Genomic DNA, 15673 nt, shown 5'->3' on the forward strand with positions numbered 1-15673 from the left:
ATATAAATATTAAATATTCAATATTAAATAGTAAATATTAAATACTAAATATTATTAAATATTAAATATTAATTATTAAATATAAATATTAAATACTAAATATTCAATATTAAATATTAAATAGTAAATATTAAATACTAAATATTATTAAATATTAAATATTAAATATAAAATATTAAATATTAAATATAAAATATTAAATATTAAATAGTAAATATTAAATACTAAATATTATTAAATATTAATTATTAAATATAAATATCAAATATTAAATATTAAATATTAAATATTAAATATTAAATATTAAATATTAAATATTAAATATTAAATATTAAATATTAAATATTAAATATTAAATATTAAATATTAAATATTAAATATTAAATATTAAATATTAAATATTAAATATTAAATATTAAATATTAAATATTAAATATTAAATATTAAATATTAAATATTAAATATTAAATATTAAATATTAAATATTGAAAATTAAATATTTAATAATAAATATTCCAAGAAAACACTGTCCCAACTACAGACAATGACAAGATAAACTGGTAGCAACCAAAGATCATAAATAATTGATTGTAACAACAACAACAAAACCAACTAGCCTATACTTAATAAAGATCCATCCAACTACCAATAACAATTAGCATATTATACCTGTTGCTTAATACCACAACAACAACAACTTTTAAAGAAAGACAGATAAAAATAACCAATTCAACTCCCTCCCAAGCGGGCGAGTGAAAAACACGCATGCGCACCTCTTTACAGAGAGGTGTGCGCGCTAGACCAGACACCAACAATTTGTAAAACTCTTGGTATTAACCGGCTTTTTGAGTGACACTCAAGTTGAAAGTGAAGTTGAGTATTCAGCTGCAAGAAGACAAAGACGGCCCAAAACGACTCAATCAAAACTGGCTGGGTTGGTTGGGATTATGTTATGCTTTGGAGGGGGCTCTGGTGTGGCTCAATTCAACAAGACATTTCTTTAGACCTCAGCTCCGACAGTTGTCGGTACACATTGAAACTCAAAAGACGTGGATAGCGCATCGAACCGAAAGACTGATTACGGGTATAAGGTTAAAGCCGCTCTCGCTCTTTCTGCTACGAAAACTCCCGCACGCATACAAACGCATTCGTGCAAAATAAGGAAATTCAACTAAAAACCATTAAAAGTTTTGGTTGAATTTTTCCTCAAAAAAAAGAAAAATAATTATTGAAAAAAAAACTAAGCTATTGTGTCAAACAATAACAGAAAACAAAAAGAAAAATTAGTCATTATGTTTACGTCAAATAGTTTTAAATTATTTTCTGCCCTGCTCTTTGTGGCGGTCGTGGTTACAGGTGAGTTAATTAAAAAAAAATAAAAAATATAGATTTTGAATTAGTGGTCTCTAAGTGATTGAAATCAGGGCAACGGCAGCCCTACCCTAAAATAAAATGAAAATTAAATATCTGCATGGATTTTCGATTTTGGATACCTTTCTGGAAAATGGTAGCAAACCTATTCCATTTCCATGCTCTGCAGCACATTTCCATGCTATACAGTTGTCCGTCCAGCGAAAGTGGTTTAACATTGTTTTCGACAAATATTCACCTGGAATTTCCGCATATTTTTCCAATAAAAAAAATATTTATTTAAAAAATTTATAAAATTCGAAATCGATTCATTCATTTTGCCTTTCTGGTCGCTTCGTACTGCTCGTCGTCATCACCATCGTCATTCGTATGTATATTGCATACGTTGCATTTTTCACACCCGACGTTGGCAGTGCAACGAAATGAATGGAAGTGTTTCAAAACAAAAGTATGGATTACAGTTGAGATTGTAATTACAACTAATGTGGCTATAGCGATTGGAGGAGAGAAACTTGTTTTTCTTAGCCTCATAAAATCAATCTCACAGCACACAACAATGGAAAGATTTATGCAACACGTAGAACAATGTTTTTCGAACGAAGAAGGCATGAACCTTCAATAAGTTCAAGACTACAGACAGCTTTTCATAGCCTCCACGATACTATGGCGGGCATATTAACTTTGTCTTTCCATTTGTAACTCCTCAAAATACTCAAGTCAGACCCAACAACTTATATATGTTCTTGATCAGCGTAAAATTCCAAATCGATTTAGCGATGTCTGAATGTCTTTCTGTTGTAATTCCCTGTCTTTGGGACGAATTGAGATAGAAGGGTAAAATTTTGCACAAATGCGGAATTTTTTCAAATTTCGAATTTAAACTTTGTAATAGGTACTACAGCCTATGATAAAAAATCGCTTATGTGGACCTGCATACCTGGACCTTCGTAAGCCCCCATATAATGATACCTCCCGATATTGGATATTTTGATGATTTTAGCGACATTATTCACCGGAATTGTTTGTATTTGAAGTTCGTTACGGATACTGCAGCTTAGCCCAAATTGAAAGTTTTTATTCAAATGATAATTTTCTACTATTTTTTTTTTTTAATTTTTCAAGTTTTTTTAATTAATTTCGGCTAAAATGTGCCTAGTCGAAATAACCCTAGGTCTTCTTGAACCAAATTCATTTCAGGACATTTGGAGACGATCCAGCCATGTCCGTTCGTACATCTGTCTGTCTGGTGCGCACGAGAAGAGAGTACCCGATTTGAATTTGAAGATCGTTATGAGTACTACAGTCTATGAAACAAAATTACTTATGCAGGTCCACTTATGTCCCCCATTCAAAATTTCCTTCAATGGGTGCCAAACCTAGCTGCCTTTTTTATACCCTCAGCCATATGGCTAACGGTTTTAGACCCTAGGTCTCTTTGAACCGAATCCGTTTCAGGACATTTGGCGTCGATCTAGAGATGTCCCTCCGACCGTCCGTCTGTCTGGCTGGTGCGTACAATAACTCTCGAAAGGAGTATCCGATTTCGTCCAACCTTGGTACATCGTTTTATTTTTGTCAACCTTCGATTGAGTTTGGAGATGGGTAATATCGGTCCACTTCTTCTGGTTCCTCCCCCACAAAAGGTCGACATTTTTATATCCTCAGCCATATGGCTACAGAGGGTATATATCATTTGATACGGTCTCTTTGGGCCAAATCCGTTTCAGAACATTTGGAGTCGATCTAGCGATGTCCGTCCGTCCGTCCGTCTGTCTGACTGATGCGTACAATAACTCTCAAAGGGAGTATCCGATTTGGTCAAAACTTGGTACATCGTAATATTATTATCAAACTTAGGTCGAGTTCGGAGATGGGCAATATCGGTACACTCCTTCTGGTACCTTCTCCACAAAAGGTCAAAATTTTAAAAAAAAAATTTACTGTACAGAAAGAGAAGGATAATCCGATTTTGCTCCAACTTTGCAAATCCAAATATTTGCGTCAGTGTTAGGTCAGGTGCGAAAATGGACAATATCGGTCCACTCCATCAAGTACCTCCCCCACAAAGGGTCAACATTCTGAAAAATTGCAACGCTTATTAAATGTGATGTAAGAATCCGATTGTCTTCAAATTTCACATATTCAAATAATTTCATTAACCCAAGGTCTGGTGTGAAGATGGAATATATCGATTCACTCCTTCTGGTACCTCCCCCACAAAAGGTCGAAATATTCAAAAAAATATATTTTTTGCACAGAAAGTGAAAGGATAATCCGATTTTGCTCCAACTTTGCTCATCCTAATATTTTCGTCAGTGCTAGGCCAGGTGCAAAAATGGACAATATCGATCCACTCCATCAAGTACCTCCCCCACAAATGGTCAAAATTTTGAATAATTACAACTCTTATAAAATGTGATATAAGAGTAAGATTATCTTCAAATTTCACACATTCCAATATTTTTACTAACCCAAGATCTGGTGTAAATATGGAATATATTGGTCTTCTGCTTCTGCTACCTCCCCCACAAAGGTCAAAATATTTAATATCAATGAAGCCTATAAAACGCTTCTGTTTCCATTCAGACTTGGTACATCTCACTATTTCTATCAACACAACATCTGTTATAAAGATGGTAGAGATCGGACCATTTCTTCTGGTACTTCCCCCACAAAGGTTCAAATTTTTTGAATATCAATAACGATTATAAAATCCGAAATAAGCATCTTCTTTTCTTCTTCTCTTCATACAAGATATGCTGTGAAGATAGGATATATTAGTCCACTCTTTCTGGTAAACGACCCCCCCATCTCCAAAGAGTCAAAATTTTGAACATCCTCGAAGCTTATAAAACTCGAAATTGACATTCGATTTCATTAACACTTGGTACATCTCAATATATCCATGAACACAAGATCTGCCATAAAATTAATAGAGATCGGACCATTTCTTCTGGTACCTCCGCCACAAAGTTTTAAATTTCTGAATATCTAAAACGATTATAAAATCCGAAGATGCGATATATTGGTCCACTCCTTCTGGTACCTCCCCCACAATAAAGAGATCGGACCATTTCTTCCGGTACCTCCCCCACATAGGGTTCAAGATTTTGAAAAATAAAACGCTCAAAGAAAGAGAAATAAGCATCTCTTTAAATTTCACACGCACAAACATTTTTGCTAACACAAGATCTGTTGTAAAGATGATATATATCTGCGAACCCCTTCTGGTACCTCACCCACAATTTTCAATTCTTTTATTGGTCATAATTTGCGTAACAAGACAGCGACTCTTTATAACTGCCTATACCTAAATATTTCTCTGAACCAGAAATCTGATATGGATATGTAATTTATTGGAAATTATGATTTCATTTAAAATTGGATATGAATGTTCGGTTTCCTTTACATTTTTCACTTGCCAATATTCATATGCATAAAATGAAGTGTAATATTTCGGTCCACTATTCTGCTACCTCATGCATGTTTCCATATTTTCCAAAAATTTGCACATATCTCATATAAAGTAAAGGAAGTAGACATTGTGGTCCAAATATGGCACGTTGTAATATTTATATCAGTCTCAGGTCAGATACGATTTGGACAATATTGGCCAACTGCTTCGGAACCTCCACCACAAAGGATCAACAGTTAGCTCAATCATAATTCAAGACTGGAGGTATACATCTGCCGGCAAAACCGGCTGATTCTATTAAATTTTTTCTGATATAAAAATCTAAGGTCTCAAGTGATTGATCCCGCAGACTACAACGTGCTTCCATGGGCATGTGTACCAAACCAATTTCAAATATTTCGTGGAATTTGCCAAGATCACAGAGATGTCTCTGACATACACCTATAAATATTCATAAACAATTGATGTCTAAGAATCAAAATGTATTTCCACTATGACAACATTTCAAGGTCACAACACAGCGCTACAAACACTAACAACCTGCCACTTTTGTTTTCTAAACACCTGATGTCCAAAACAATTAAAATTCTAATCCAAACTATTAATCGGTTGCCATTTATTCCCAATAAAAAATAAGAGAAAAAAAATTTTTACTAATTTTAATTTATGACATCTGTGTATCGTTTTTTGGCGAAAAAATACCCAGTTTTAAATTTGCATTTAATTTGTTTAAGAAGCCACATTTTTTTCGTGGAATTTAATTAACTGACCATACATCAACGTGGAATACAGCTTTAACAAAAAAATGCAAATATTTCCTTTAACTTTATTTTAAGCATGGCATAATATTAATAGATGATGACTTGTTTTTCAAGTTTCGATTTCGTCTTTTTTTTTTTTTTGTTATTTTTTAGGCGAATCTTTTTGTTCGGTGTTTTCTATATTTTCGTTTTCTGCATTTTTTTTTTTTTTTTTTTTGCTTTTTCAGTGATTTTACTCTTAACCCCAGCTTTGAGGTTTTTTTCTGTAGTGAATACACTTTGAATTTTTTCATTGCTAAGAGTTTTTTGCTCCGCCACTTTGAATAGCAAAATTGTGTCTAGCCTCTAAGCCTATTAACAAAGTGGGAAATATTGTTTTTGGGACACCTATTCGAGGATTGGTTTTTTTCATGTCTGAGATTAAATACTGAGGCGAAATCCGATTTATTTAAGGATTCCGAATGGATCTTAAAAAAATTGAGAAATAAAAAGGGAAAAATTGAATATCACAAAATTATATGGCACGATGACTTTTTTGACATTTTCGATACCAGGTCAATTTCTCCCATCTGATGTCGAATATATATCGATCGAAATTAATGTGTGTATGCTCATTTCAAAATAATAAAACTTAAAATCTTGGTATATAAACTGGGATTTAACTCTAATCTTTCAACACTTGTTTCGACCGAATTTTTCAATTTTATCAAGCCTACTTTTCAAAATTTCCGATTCATTCCGTTCTAAATCTTTTCGAATATCGGATCCGAGAATTGGGACCACATTTGATTTTTGCTGGTTATTATAAGGTATAGCCATTTTAGACCCTACTAATTCAATATCGGCAACCAAACATGGAATCCCTCAGGGCCCATATAAAATTACATTCGAAACGATTCGAAAATTGGCCAAAAATATATAAAACTCATTTAATGAATTGATATCATTATACAGAGATTTTCAATAGCTTTGGATGTCATTATACCCTCAGCCATATGGCTGCAGAGTATATGTCATTTGATATGGCCAAAACGTGTCTCATCGAAATAACGGTTTTAAACCCAAGGACTCTTTGTATAAAATCCGTTTCAGGACATTTGGAGTCGATTTAGGGGAGTTTGTCCGTCCATCTGTCCGGCTGGCTGGTGCTCACGCTAGCTCTCGAAGGGAGTTTCCGTTTTTTTTACACTTGGTACAACATATTATTGTCAAAGATCAAGTTCGGAGATGGGCAACATCGCTCCACTCAATCTGGTACCTCTCCTACAAACGGTCAAGATTTTCAAAGGAAATAAGAAAATAAAAAGAAAGGCACAAACTTGACAAAACCCAATATTTTTGTGAGTGTCAGGACAATATCGGCCCACTTCAGCAAGTACCTCCCCGACAAAGGTTTAACATTTGGAAAAAAATTAAGTGCCATAAAATGTAAAATAAATGTCCGATTATCTTAAAATTTCACAAATTTTTATTAACATGAGATCTGGTGTGGAGATCGGTCCAATCCTTGTAGTGCCCCACAACGGGTCAGAATTTGGAAGAGCCATCAAGCTCGTAATACGCGAAATAAGCATTCAATATTCGGTACAACTCGGTACATCTCAATATTTCTATCAACAGAAGATCAGGTGTAAAGATGGAAAATATCGGTCCACTCCTTTTGGTACCTCTCGCACAAAAGTTTAAAATTTGAAAAAAAAAAAATTAAGTGCCATAAAATGTAAAATAAATGTCCGATTATCTTCAAATTCCACACATTTTTATTAACATGAGATCTGGTGTGGAGATCGGTCCAATCCGTGTAGTCCCCCACAACGGGTCAGAACATGAAATATCCATCAAGCTCGTAATACGCGAAATAAGCATTCAATATTCGGTACAACTCGGTACATCTCAATATTTCTATCAACAGAAGATCAGGCGTACTGATGGAATATATCGGTCCACTCCTTCTGGTACCTCTCCCACAAAAGATCGAAATTTTCAAAGACAATAAGTTACCTCATAGATAGAGAAGTTATCATTCGATTTTGTGCAAACATTACAAATCCCAATATTTTTGTCAATGCTAGGTCAGCTGAAAAAATGAACAATATCGCCCAACCCAACTCAAGCACCTCACCCACAAAGGGTCAAAATTTGGAATAATTTTAACTCTTGTAAAATGAGAAATAAGAGTCCGATTGCCTTTAAATTTCATACATTCCAATATTTCTATCAACACAAAACCAGATGTACAGATGGAATATGTTGAACCACTCCTTCTGGTACCTCCCCCACAACGTCTCAAAATTTTGAACAATTATATCTCTCATAAAATAGGAAATAAGCATCCGATTCTCTTCAAATCTCACACATCCCAATATTTTTTTTAACACAAGATGTGGTGTATATCGGTCCACTGCTATTGGTACCTCCCCCACATTGGGTCAATATTTTGAAAAAATATTTTTTTCTAAAACGAGAAATAAGCATTCGTCTCTCTTAAAATTTAATATATCCAAATTGTTTTATTAAAACCAGATCTGGTGTGAAGATGGAGTATATAGGGCCACTCCTTATGGTACCTCTCCCAATGGGTCAAAATTTTGAAAAATTATGTCTCTCATAAAATGAATCATCCGAATATTTTTACTAGCACCAGATCTGATGTGAAGGTGGGATATATTGGTCCACTCCTTCTGGTATCTCCCCCCACAACGGGTCAATTTTTGAAATAAATACCTCTCTCTCATAAAATGCGAAATAAGAATTAAATTTTCACACAATTTCACACATCCCAACATTGTTGATAACACAAGATCTGATGTGGAGATGCGATATATAGGACCACTCCTTCCGATACCTTTCCTACAATAGCTCACAATGTTTTAATAATTATATCTGTAATAAAATGTGAAAGTAGAATCCGATTCTCTTCATACTTTACATATCCCAATATTTTTTCTAACGCAAGTTCTGGTGGGATAATGATAGCTATTGGCTTCCCCCTTCTGGTACCTCTCACACAAAGGTAAACAATTCGGAATACTTATATCTCTAAAAAGTTGCGAAAGAAGTCGGCGATTCTTTTTCACCTTTATATCTAAATATTTTTCTCAGTCAACGATCTGATATTAATAAGGAATTTATCGACTCACTCCTTTCCGTACCTCCCCCATAAAGGGTTAAAACTATAATTGATTTGCTTCAAATTTTGCACATCCCAAAATTTTTATCAGCATTTTATGAAGTTCTGTATATATTATGACAAAATTTCATAAGGCGATTTTTAATAATGATCGGAATTTTAATTACAAGTTTTCATTCAAATCTGTTGGAAAACATAGGAATATACCCTTACGTGACCCATTTTAAATACCACAAATCCTCGTAGTGAAATAAATCCCCTCGACACATTCGACACCTTTCCAAATTCCCCAAAATTTTCGAATTTTCATTTCCTTTTCTCTCTCGTACTTCTCCTTTCAAATAAATGTGAAAATATTTTGCAGATAAATGTCGCTGCATAAAGTAATCCATGCAAGTCGGTAAACACGTATGTATGTGTGGTGTGTTCGTTTCATGTTTGCATATTTTAATATCTTTTGACATTTCAGCTGGAGATACCTTTTTTTCCTTTCTCCTTTTATTTGACATTAACCATTTTTTTCTTTGTTCGCTTTTTCGATCTCCATGTTAACATATCTTGCATTGTTTTTTACTGTAATGAACAATTTGTCCGAATGCCAATGGGAAAAAGTCATTTTCTACGTTGGTATTTTGGTGGAATGAACATGATATCGTGGCGCCCAATCATGGAATGAACGAATGTGGTGTGTGTGCTTTTTTCGGTTACCCGTTAAGTCATTCATAATTTGTCCAATTGAAATGACTGTTAAAAGGAAGATGGACAGATTTTTTATTTCAGGTTTGGTGAAGGGAATAATTTGGATGTTGGTTTTGAAAGTGTTGAATTGACAGGTTGGAAAATATTAAAAAAAAGGATGACGTTTTTTGTATTAGCATATTAAAGGAGATACATATATTGAAAATTGTGACCCTATATGGGAGAGGTACCAGAAGGGGTGGACCGATATCTTTCCACTTCACACCAGATCTTCTTTTAAAAGAAGTTTGGGATGTGTGAAATATGAAGGGAATCGGATGCTTACTTCGCATTTATGTGAGTTTAGGTTATTCAAAATTTTGACCCGTTGTGTGTTAGGTACTAGAAGGAGTGAGCCGATGTATCCGATCTTCACAACATATATCGTCTTAGAAGAAATATTAGAATATGTGAAATTTAGAATGTATCTGATGATTATATCGAATCGTATGAGCTTCATGGTTATTCAAAATATTGACCCGTTGTGGATGAGGTACCAGAACTAATAAACCAATATATTCCATATTCTTACCAGATTTTGTGCTAATAAAAATATTGGGATGTGCGAAATTTGAAGAGAATCTGATGCTTATTTCGCATTTTATGAGAGACACAATTTTTCAAAATTTTGACCTGTTGTGGGGGAGGTACCAGAAGCAGTGGTCTGACATATTCCATCTACACACTTGATTGTGTGTTAATAGAAATATTGGGATATGCCAACTTCGAAAGGTATCGGGTGCTAATTTCGCGCTTTATGATTTTTGTGGTTATTCAAAATTTTGACACCTTTGTGGAGGAGCTACCAGAAGAAATAGTCCGATACATCCCATCTTCATACCGTATTATTTGTTAACAGAAATATTGGAGTGTGTGAATTTCAAAAAGGATCGGATGCTTATTTCGCAAATCATAAGAGATTTAATTATTCAAAATGTTGACCCTCTGTGGGAGAGGTGCCAGTAGCAGTGGACCGATATACCCCAAATTCGCACCACATCTTGTGTTAATAAAAATATTGGGATGTGTGAAATTTGAAGAGAATCGGATGCTCATTTCCTATTTTATGAGAGATATAATTTCTTTCGTTGTGGGGGAGGTACCAGAAGGAGTACACCAATATATATCATATTCACACCTGATTATGCTTTTATAAATATATTGGGATGTGTGAAGTTTGAGAGATATAAATAAGAGATATTTATGAGAGATTTTTAACATTTATAAAAATGTTAACCCTTTGTGGAGGAGGTGCCAGAAGGAAAGGACCGATATATCGCATCTTCACACCAGATCTTGTGTTAATAAAAATATAGGGGTGTGTGGAATTTGAAGAGAATTAGGGTCTTATTTCGTATTTTATAAGATTTATAATTATTCCAAATTTTGACCCTCTGTGTGGGAGGTACATGATGGAGCTCATCGATATTGTTCATTTTCGCACCCGAGATAGCACTGATATAAATATTGGGATTTGCAAAATTAGAACAAAATTAAATAAACCTTTCCTGTTCTATACGGAAAATTATTTTCTGTGAAAATGTTGACTTTTTGTGGAGGAGGTACCAGAAGGAGTGGACCTATATTGCTCATTTCCGAACTCGACCTAAGTTTGACAATAAAATGAGGATGCACCAAGTTTGAATCGAATCTGATGCTCCCTTCTAGAATTGCCGTGCACACCAGACAGACGGACGGACGGATATGCCTAGATCTACTCCAAATGTCCTGAAATGGATTTGGTCCAAAGGGACCTAATGTCTAAACCCATTACTTCGATGAAACACATATACCCTCTCTAGACATATTGCTGAGGTTACAATTTTTCAAAATTTTGACCTATTGTGGGGTAGGTAGTTGATGGAGTGGGCCGATATTGTCCATTTTCGCACCCGACCTAGCACTGATGCAAATATTAAGATTTTTAAAGACGGAGTAAAATCTAATTATCCTTTTTTTTTTTGAAAATTTCGATCTTTTGTGGGGGAGGTACCATAAGGACTGAAGCGACATTGCTCATCTCCCAAACCGATCTTACTTCGATAATAATATTATGGTGTACCATGTTTATGTAGTTTGGGCCAATTCGAGTACTCCCTTCGAGAGTTAACGTCATCACTAAATCGACTCCAAATGTCCCGAAACGGATTTGGTTCAAAGGGACCTAAAGTCTAAGACGTTTTTTTTTTTTTTTTTTTTTTGATGAGGCACTTATTGGCCGCATCGTATGATATATACCCTCTGTAGCCATATGGCTGAGGTTATAAAAAACATGACTTTGTTGCGGCATCCTAAAGCTTTAGATATCACGAACATAATGCATTCCTTTAAATCCTCATTAAAGTTTGACTCATATTCCACAATTTTCAACTCTCACCAAACTGCGTGAAACTTTGCACACAAACACGCTGCCACCTTTCAATGGCTGAGACCACAGAAATGCATTTTTGTGACATTTCAATGCCCCACAAAAGTCATGAAATGAATTCCGCTTTGTTTCTTGCAAAAAGAAAATCAACAAAAACAACAACAATAGTAACAACAACAACAACAACAAAACAAAATTAATCATTCACGTAATAGAGATTGCATAAAGTGTTGTCAGACAACCACAATATACAATACCATGGCACGCCATGCCACACCTCTCTCTCCCTCTCTCTCTCACTCTCCACATCACACATCTCTCCCCACACATCCCACAGTAAAGCGGCCAGAGAGCATTTATATTCAATTATTTACGTGCAAGCTCCATATAAACAAATCCTTTGTGAAATCATATCAATATGTTTTTTTTTTTTTTTGCTGATGTTGTTATTGTTGCTGGTGAGGGGGTTTTTCTTTTTTTCTCTACACAAAAAATAAAAAAAACAAAAAAATACAAAAACAACAACTAGAAAATCAGCACCAACAAAAAGTAAAACCACAACGTTTTTAAATTAAAAACCATTTTTCGAAGAAAACAATAACAACTAAAGCATTTCTCTTTTTGCGGCTCTGACATATCCAGACATTGACCATGAATGAGAAAAAAATACAGTCCGACAGCCAGCCAGCTAGGCAGGCAGTCACTCAGTCAAGTCGTGCTGTGAAATGTCAGGTTTATTTGTGAGTCTTTCTTTCGAATGAAAACAGAAAAAAATGCTAGCCTTGTGTCACACGCTAATGGCGTAAAGCTTAAAGACCAGAACACTTAGCCTTTGGTTTAGTTGGAGGTGGCGAGAGGGATATTTCAATTAATTTTTGTAATATGGGAAGTGATTGCAAGGTTAATATTGAGTTCTGAGAAGGCAACATGGGATTATTTTTTCCAGTAGATCATAAATAATAAAAAATATTGAGCTTGGGGTCACGATTGGATCGAATGAAACCCCACAGTCTACTCCTTATGCGTATTGAAGCAAAGACCTAAAATGGTAAGGACTACAGAAAATGCATTTTGAGCAAATGATTTGTGTCTATACTATCTAGATAACAGCTCATAACAGGACCATGTTAATAAAAAAAACCCATTTATAAAAAAAAAAAGACATACAAAAGTTTGAAAAATCCAAAAATTGGGTTTCAAAATTCTACTCCATAGATTTTCCCAGTTAATTGCATATTGCCTAAGCGGTTTATGTCTTGGATTGAAGTCCTCTGTTGGATGATATAGTTACACAATCAATGCATCAAAAATGATGACTTCATGATGACTTCAAGATGATGACTGATAACCAGATATATCCAGTGAAGAAAATTCAAAGTAGGGCTGAGCCGATTTATGATACTCTACACCATTTCGCATATATATTAGAGCTACATATAACAAATGAACGCTTTTATGGGGAATTTATGATATATAAGGGAGCTATATCCAAATCTGAACCGATTTCTAACAAATCAGATACACTTGTTTCCAAACTCAATTTTATTATACGAGCCAAATTCCATCCTATTTGAGCTAATATTAACATTTGGTGCACAATAAAAGGCAAACCGGGCGAAGATATATGTATGGGAGCTATATCTTAATTTTGACCGATTATCTCCAAATTCAATAGAGATCGTCCTAAGACCAAACAAATATTGTTTGAAAAGTTTCATCTTGATCGGGCAATAAATGTGACAAATCTGACATGGACAAACGGACGGATGGACGGATATGCATAAATCGACTCAGAATATGATTATATGCAGATCATCAAAAGGAACTTTGGGTTCTAAACTCGTTCGGAGATGGATAACATCGGTCCACTTCTTCTGGTACCTCTCCCACAAAAGGTCACAATTGTGCCAATATTTTTGTTACTACTAGGTCAGGTGCGAAAATAAACAATATCGGTCCACAACATCAAGTACCTCCCCTTAAGGGCTCAAAATTGTGAATATTTATAATATAATTTTTATTAACCCAAGGTCCGGGTCAACTCCTTCTGCAACCTCCCCCATAATGGGTCAAAATTTTGAATTGGTCTGTTGTAAAGCACCATTCCTTCTGCTACCTCCCCACAACGGATCAAAGTTTTGAATAACCAAAACGATTATAAAATCCGAAATAAGCATCCAGTTCTCGTCATATTTCACACATCCCATTAATTCTACTAACAGAAGATCTACTGTGAAGATGGAATATATCGGGCCACTCCTTCTGGCACCTCCCCCACAAAGCGCATAAAACGCTATATTAACATCCGATTCCATTCAGACTTGGTACATCTCAATATTTCCATTGACACAAAATCTATAATAAATATGGTAGGGATCGGACCATATATTGTATGTGCGAACCCCTTCCGGAACCTCACCCACAAAGAGTCACAATTTACAATATTTTTATATGTCATAACTTGCAGTCAGCGAGTCTTTACAAATTGCTATATCAAAATACTTCTCTCAACCTGAAACCTGAGATGAATATGGAATAAATGTTCGAACATTGGCTGAGGGTACACATCTGTCGGCAAAACTGATAATTTTAAACTTGTTTTTATACATTTCTACACTATGTTTTGGGGTGATATATACATGTCAAAATTATCATCCGATCCTCACGAAATTTTGCATGTTAGTAGTGTTAGGGTCTGCATTGAAGCCCATTTTATTTGATTATGTATATTTGGACCGAAAATAAACTGGATCAAAAAAAAATCCGAATTTTGAAGTCGCTCTTCAGGTCACAATTAAAAATCCAATCGACACGAAGTTTGTATCAGGTTTGAGTTTAGGACATGACAGAACTCTAGAATTTTGGATTACCTTTATATTAAATTTAGCAAATACAAAAAACCCCATTTCAAAAAAACGAAAACGACCAAAATGAGTTTAGGCCTAAGGGGGCTGCCAATATATATATATTTACGACATTAGCTATAAAAATTCGCATCGTTTTTTCGCCATCTCTAAAACATATAAACAAATATACACACACATTAGCCTTGGTCCATATTATTCGACTTTTGATTACAAAGACCAAAAAAAAAAAACTCATCTCTTTTTTTATTAAATATTGTTTTTTTTTTTTTTTTTTTTGCCACACAAGAGTGGCCAATAAACCAGATATGCAATATTTATTAAAGCCGCTTATTTACTCAGCATTCAATCATGACGGTTTGTTTGCTCGGTTACATCACAAAACCAGACAAGACGCGTTTAATGCCATGGATGCTGTCGCCTAACCAGCTAAAAAAAAGAAGAAACTACAACTGAAACTAGTAGTCCAGTCCATAACAACAACAGTGGCCGCAGCCGCAGCCGCTTCGACAAAAACAGAAAAATTCACCTTTAATAATTGTGTCACTAAACATTGCCAGAGGCAATCCACAAAGAAAAAAATGCGGATGTTGGTGATGTTAGCAAAGCAAAAAAAAAAAAAAAAACGAAAACAACAAACCAAGCAGAAAAAAAAATTCAAGCGAAACTGAAATTGAAAACAGAATTTGTAAAACTTTAAACGAAACTAAAATCGTGCAGATCCCAATCAGTAGTAATTATTGAAATATGGCACAGCCATCAATCACAGTGATTTTGTGAATCTGAAAATACTCGGTAGCTGGGGGAGAGGGTTGGGAGGAAGTTGTATGTGTGTTTTTGGGTCAAACACGTTTGAGAGGCATCAATATATTGATCCACCAGTTTGTATGTGAAATTTCTGATTATTCAATATTTGGGGAGTTTGAGGAAGGTTGACTGAAGTAGTACATCGATATGGCCGAAATATTTGTAACATATTTATTCCGATGGGTAATTTTTGACAAAATTGGGGTTATCATAATTGTA

The 15673-nt window shown here is 34.6% G+C and overlaps 1 protein-coding gene across 1 annotated transcript in view; it reads left to right on the forward strand.

Moving 5' to 3' along the window:
- The first annotated feature begins 1000 nt into the window (after window positions 1–1000).
- Window positions 1001–15673, forward strand: part of LOC101896997 (Chitin binding Peritrophin-A) — a 126951-nt gene continuing 112278 nt past the window's right edge. The window contains exon 1 of the mRNA XM_005185031.4: window positions 1001–1356. Coding sequence (XP_005185088.1) covers window positions 1293–1356 — 64 coding nt within the window. The 5' untranslated portion in view covers window positions 1001–1292. The remainder of the gene's footprint in view (window positions 1357–15673) is intronic.

This window comes from Musca domestica, unplaced genomic scaffold (assembly GCF_030504385.1).
Source record: "Musca domestica strain aabys unplaced genomic scaffold, Musca_domestica.polishedcontigs.V.1.1 2, whole genome shotgun sequence".
Classification (NCBI taxonomy): domain Eukaryota; kingdom Metazoa; phylum Arthropoda; class Insecta; order Diptera; family Muscidae; genus Musca; species Musca domestica.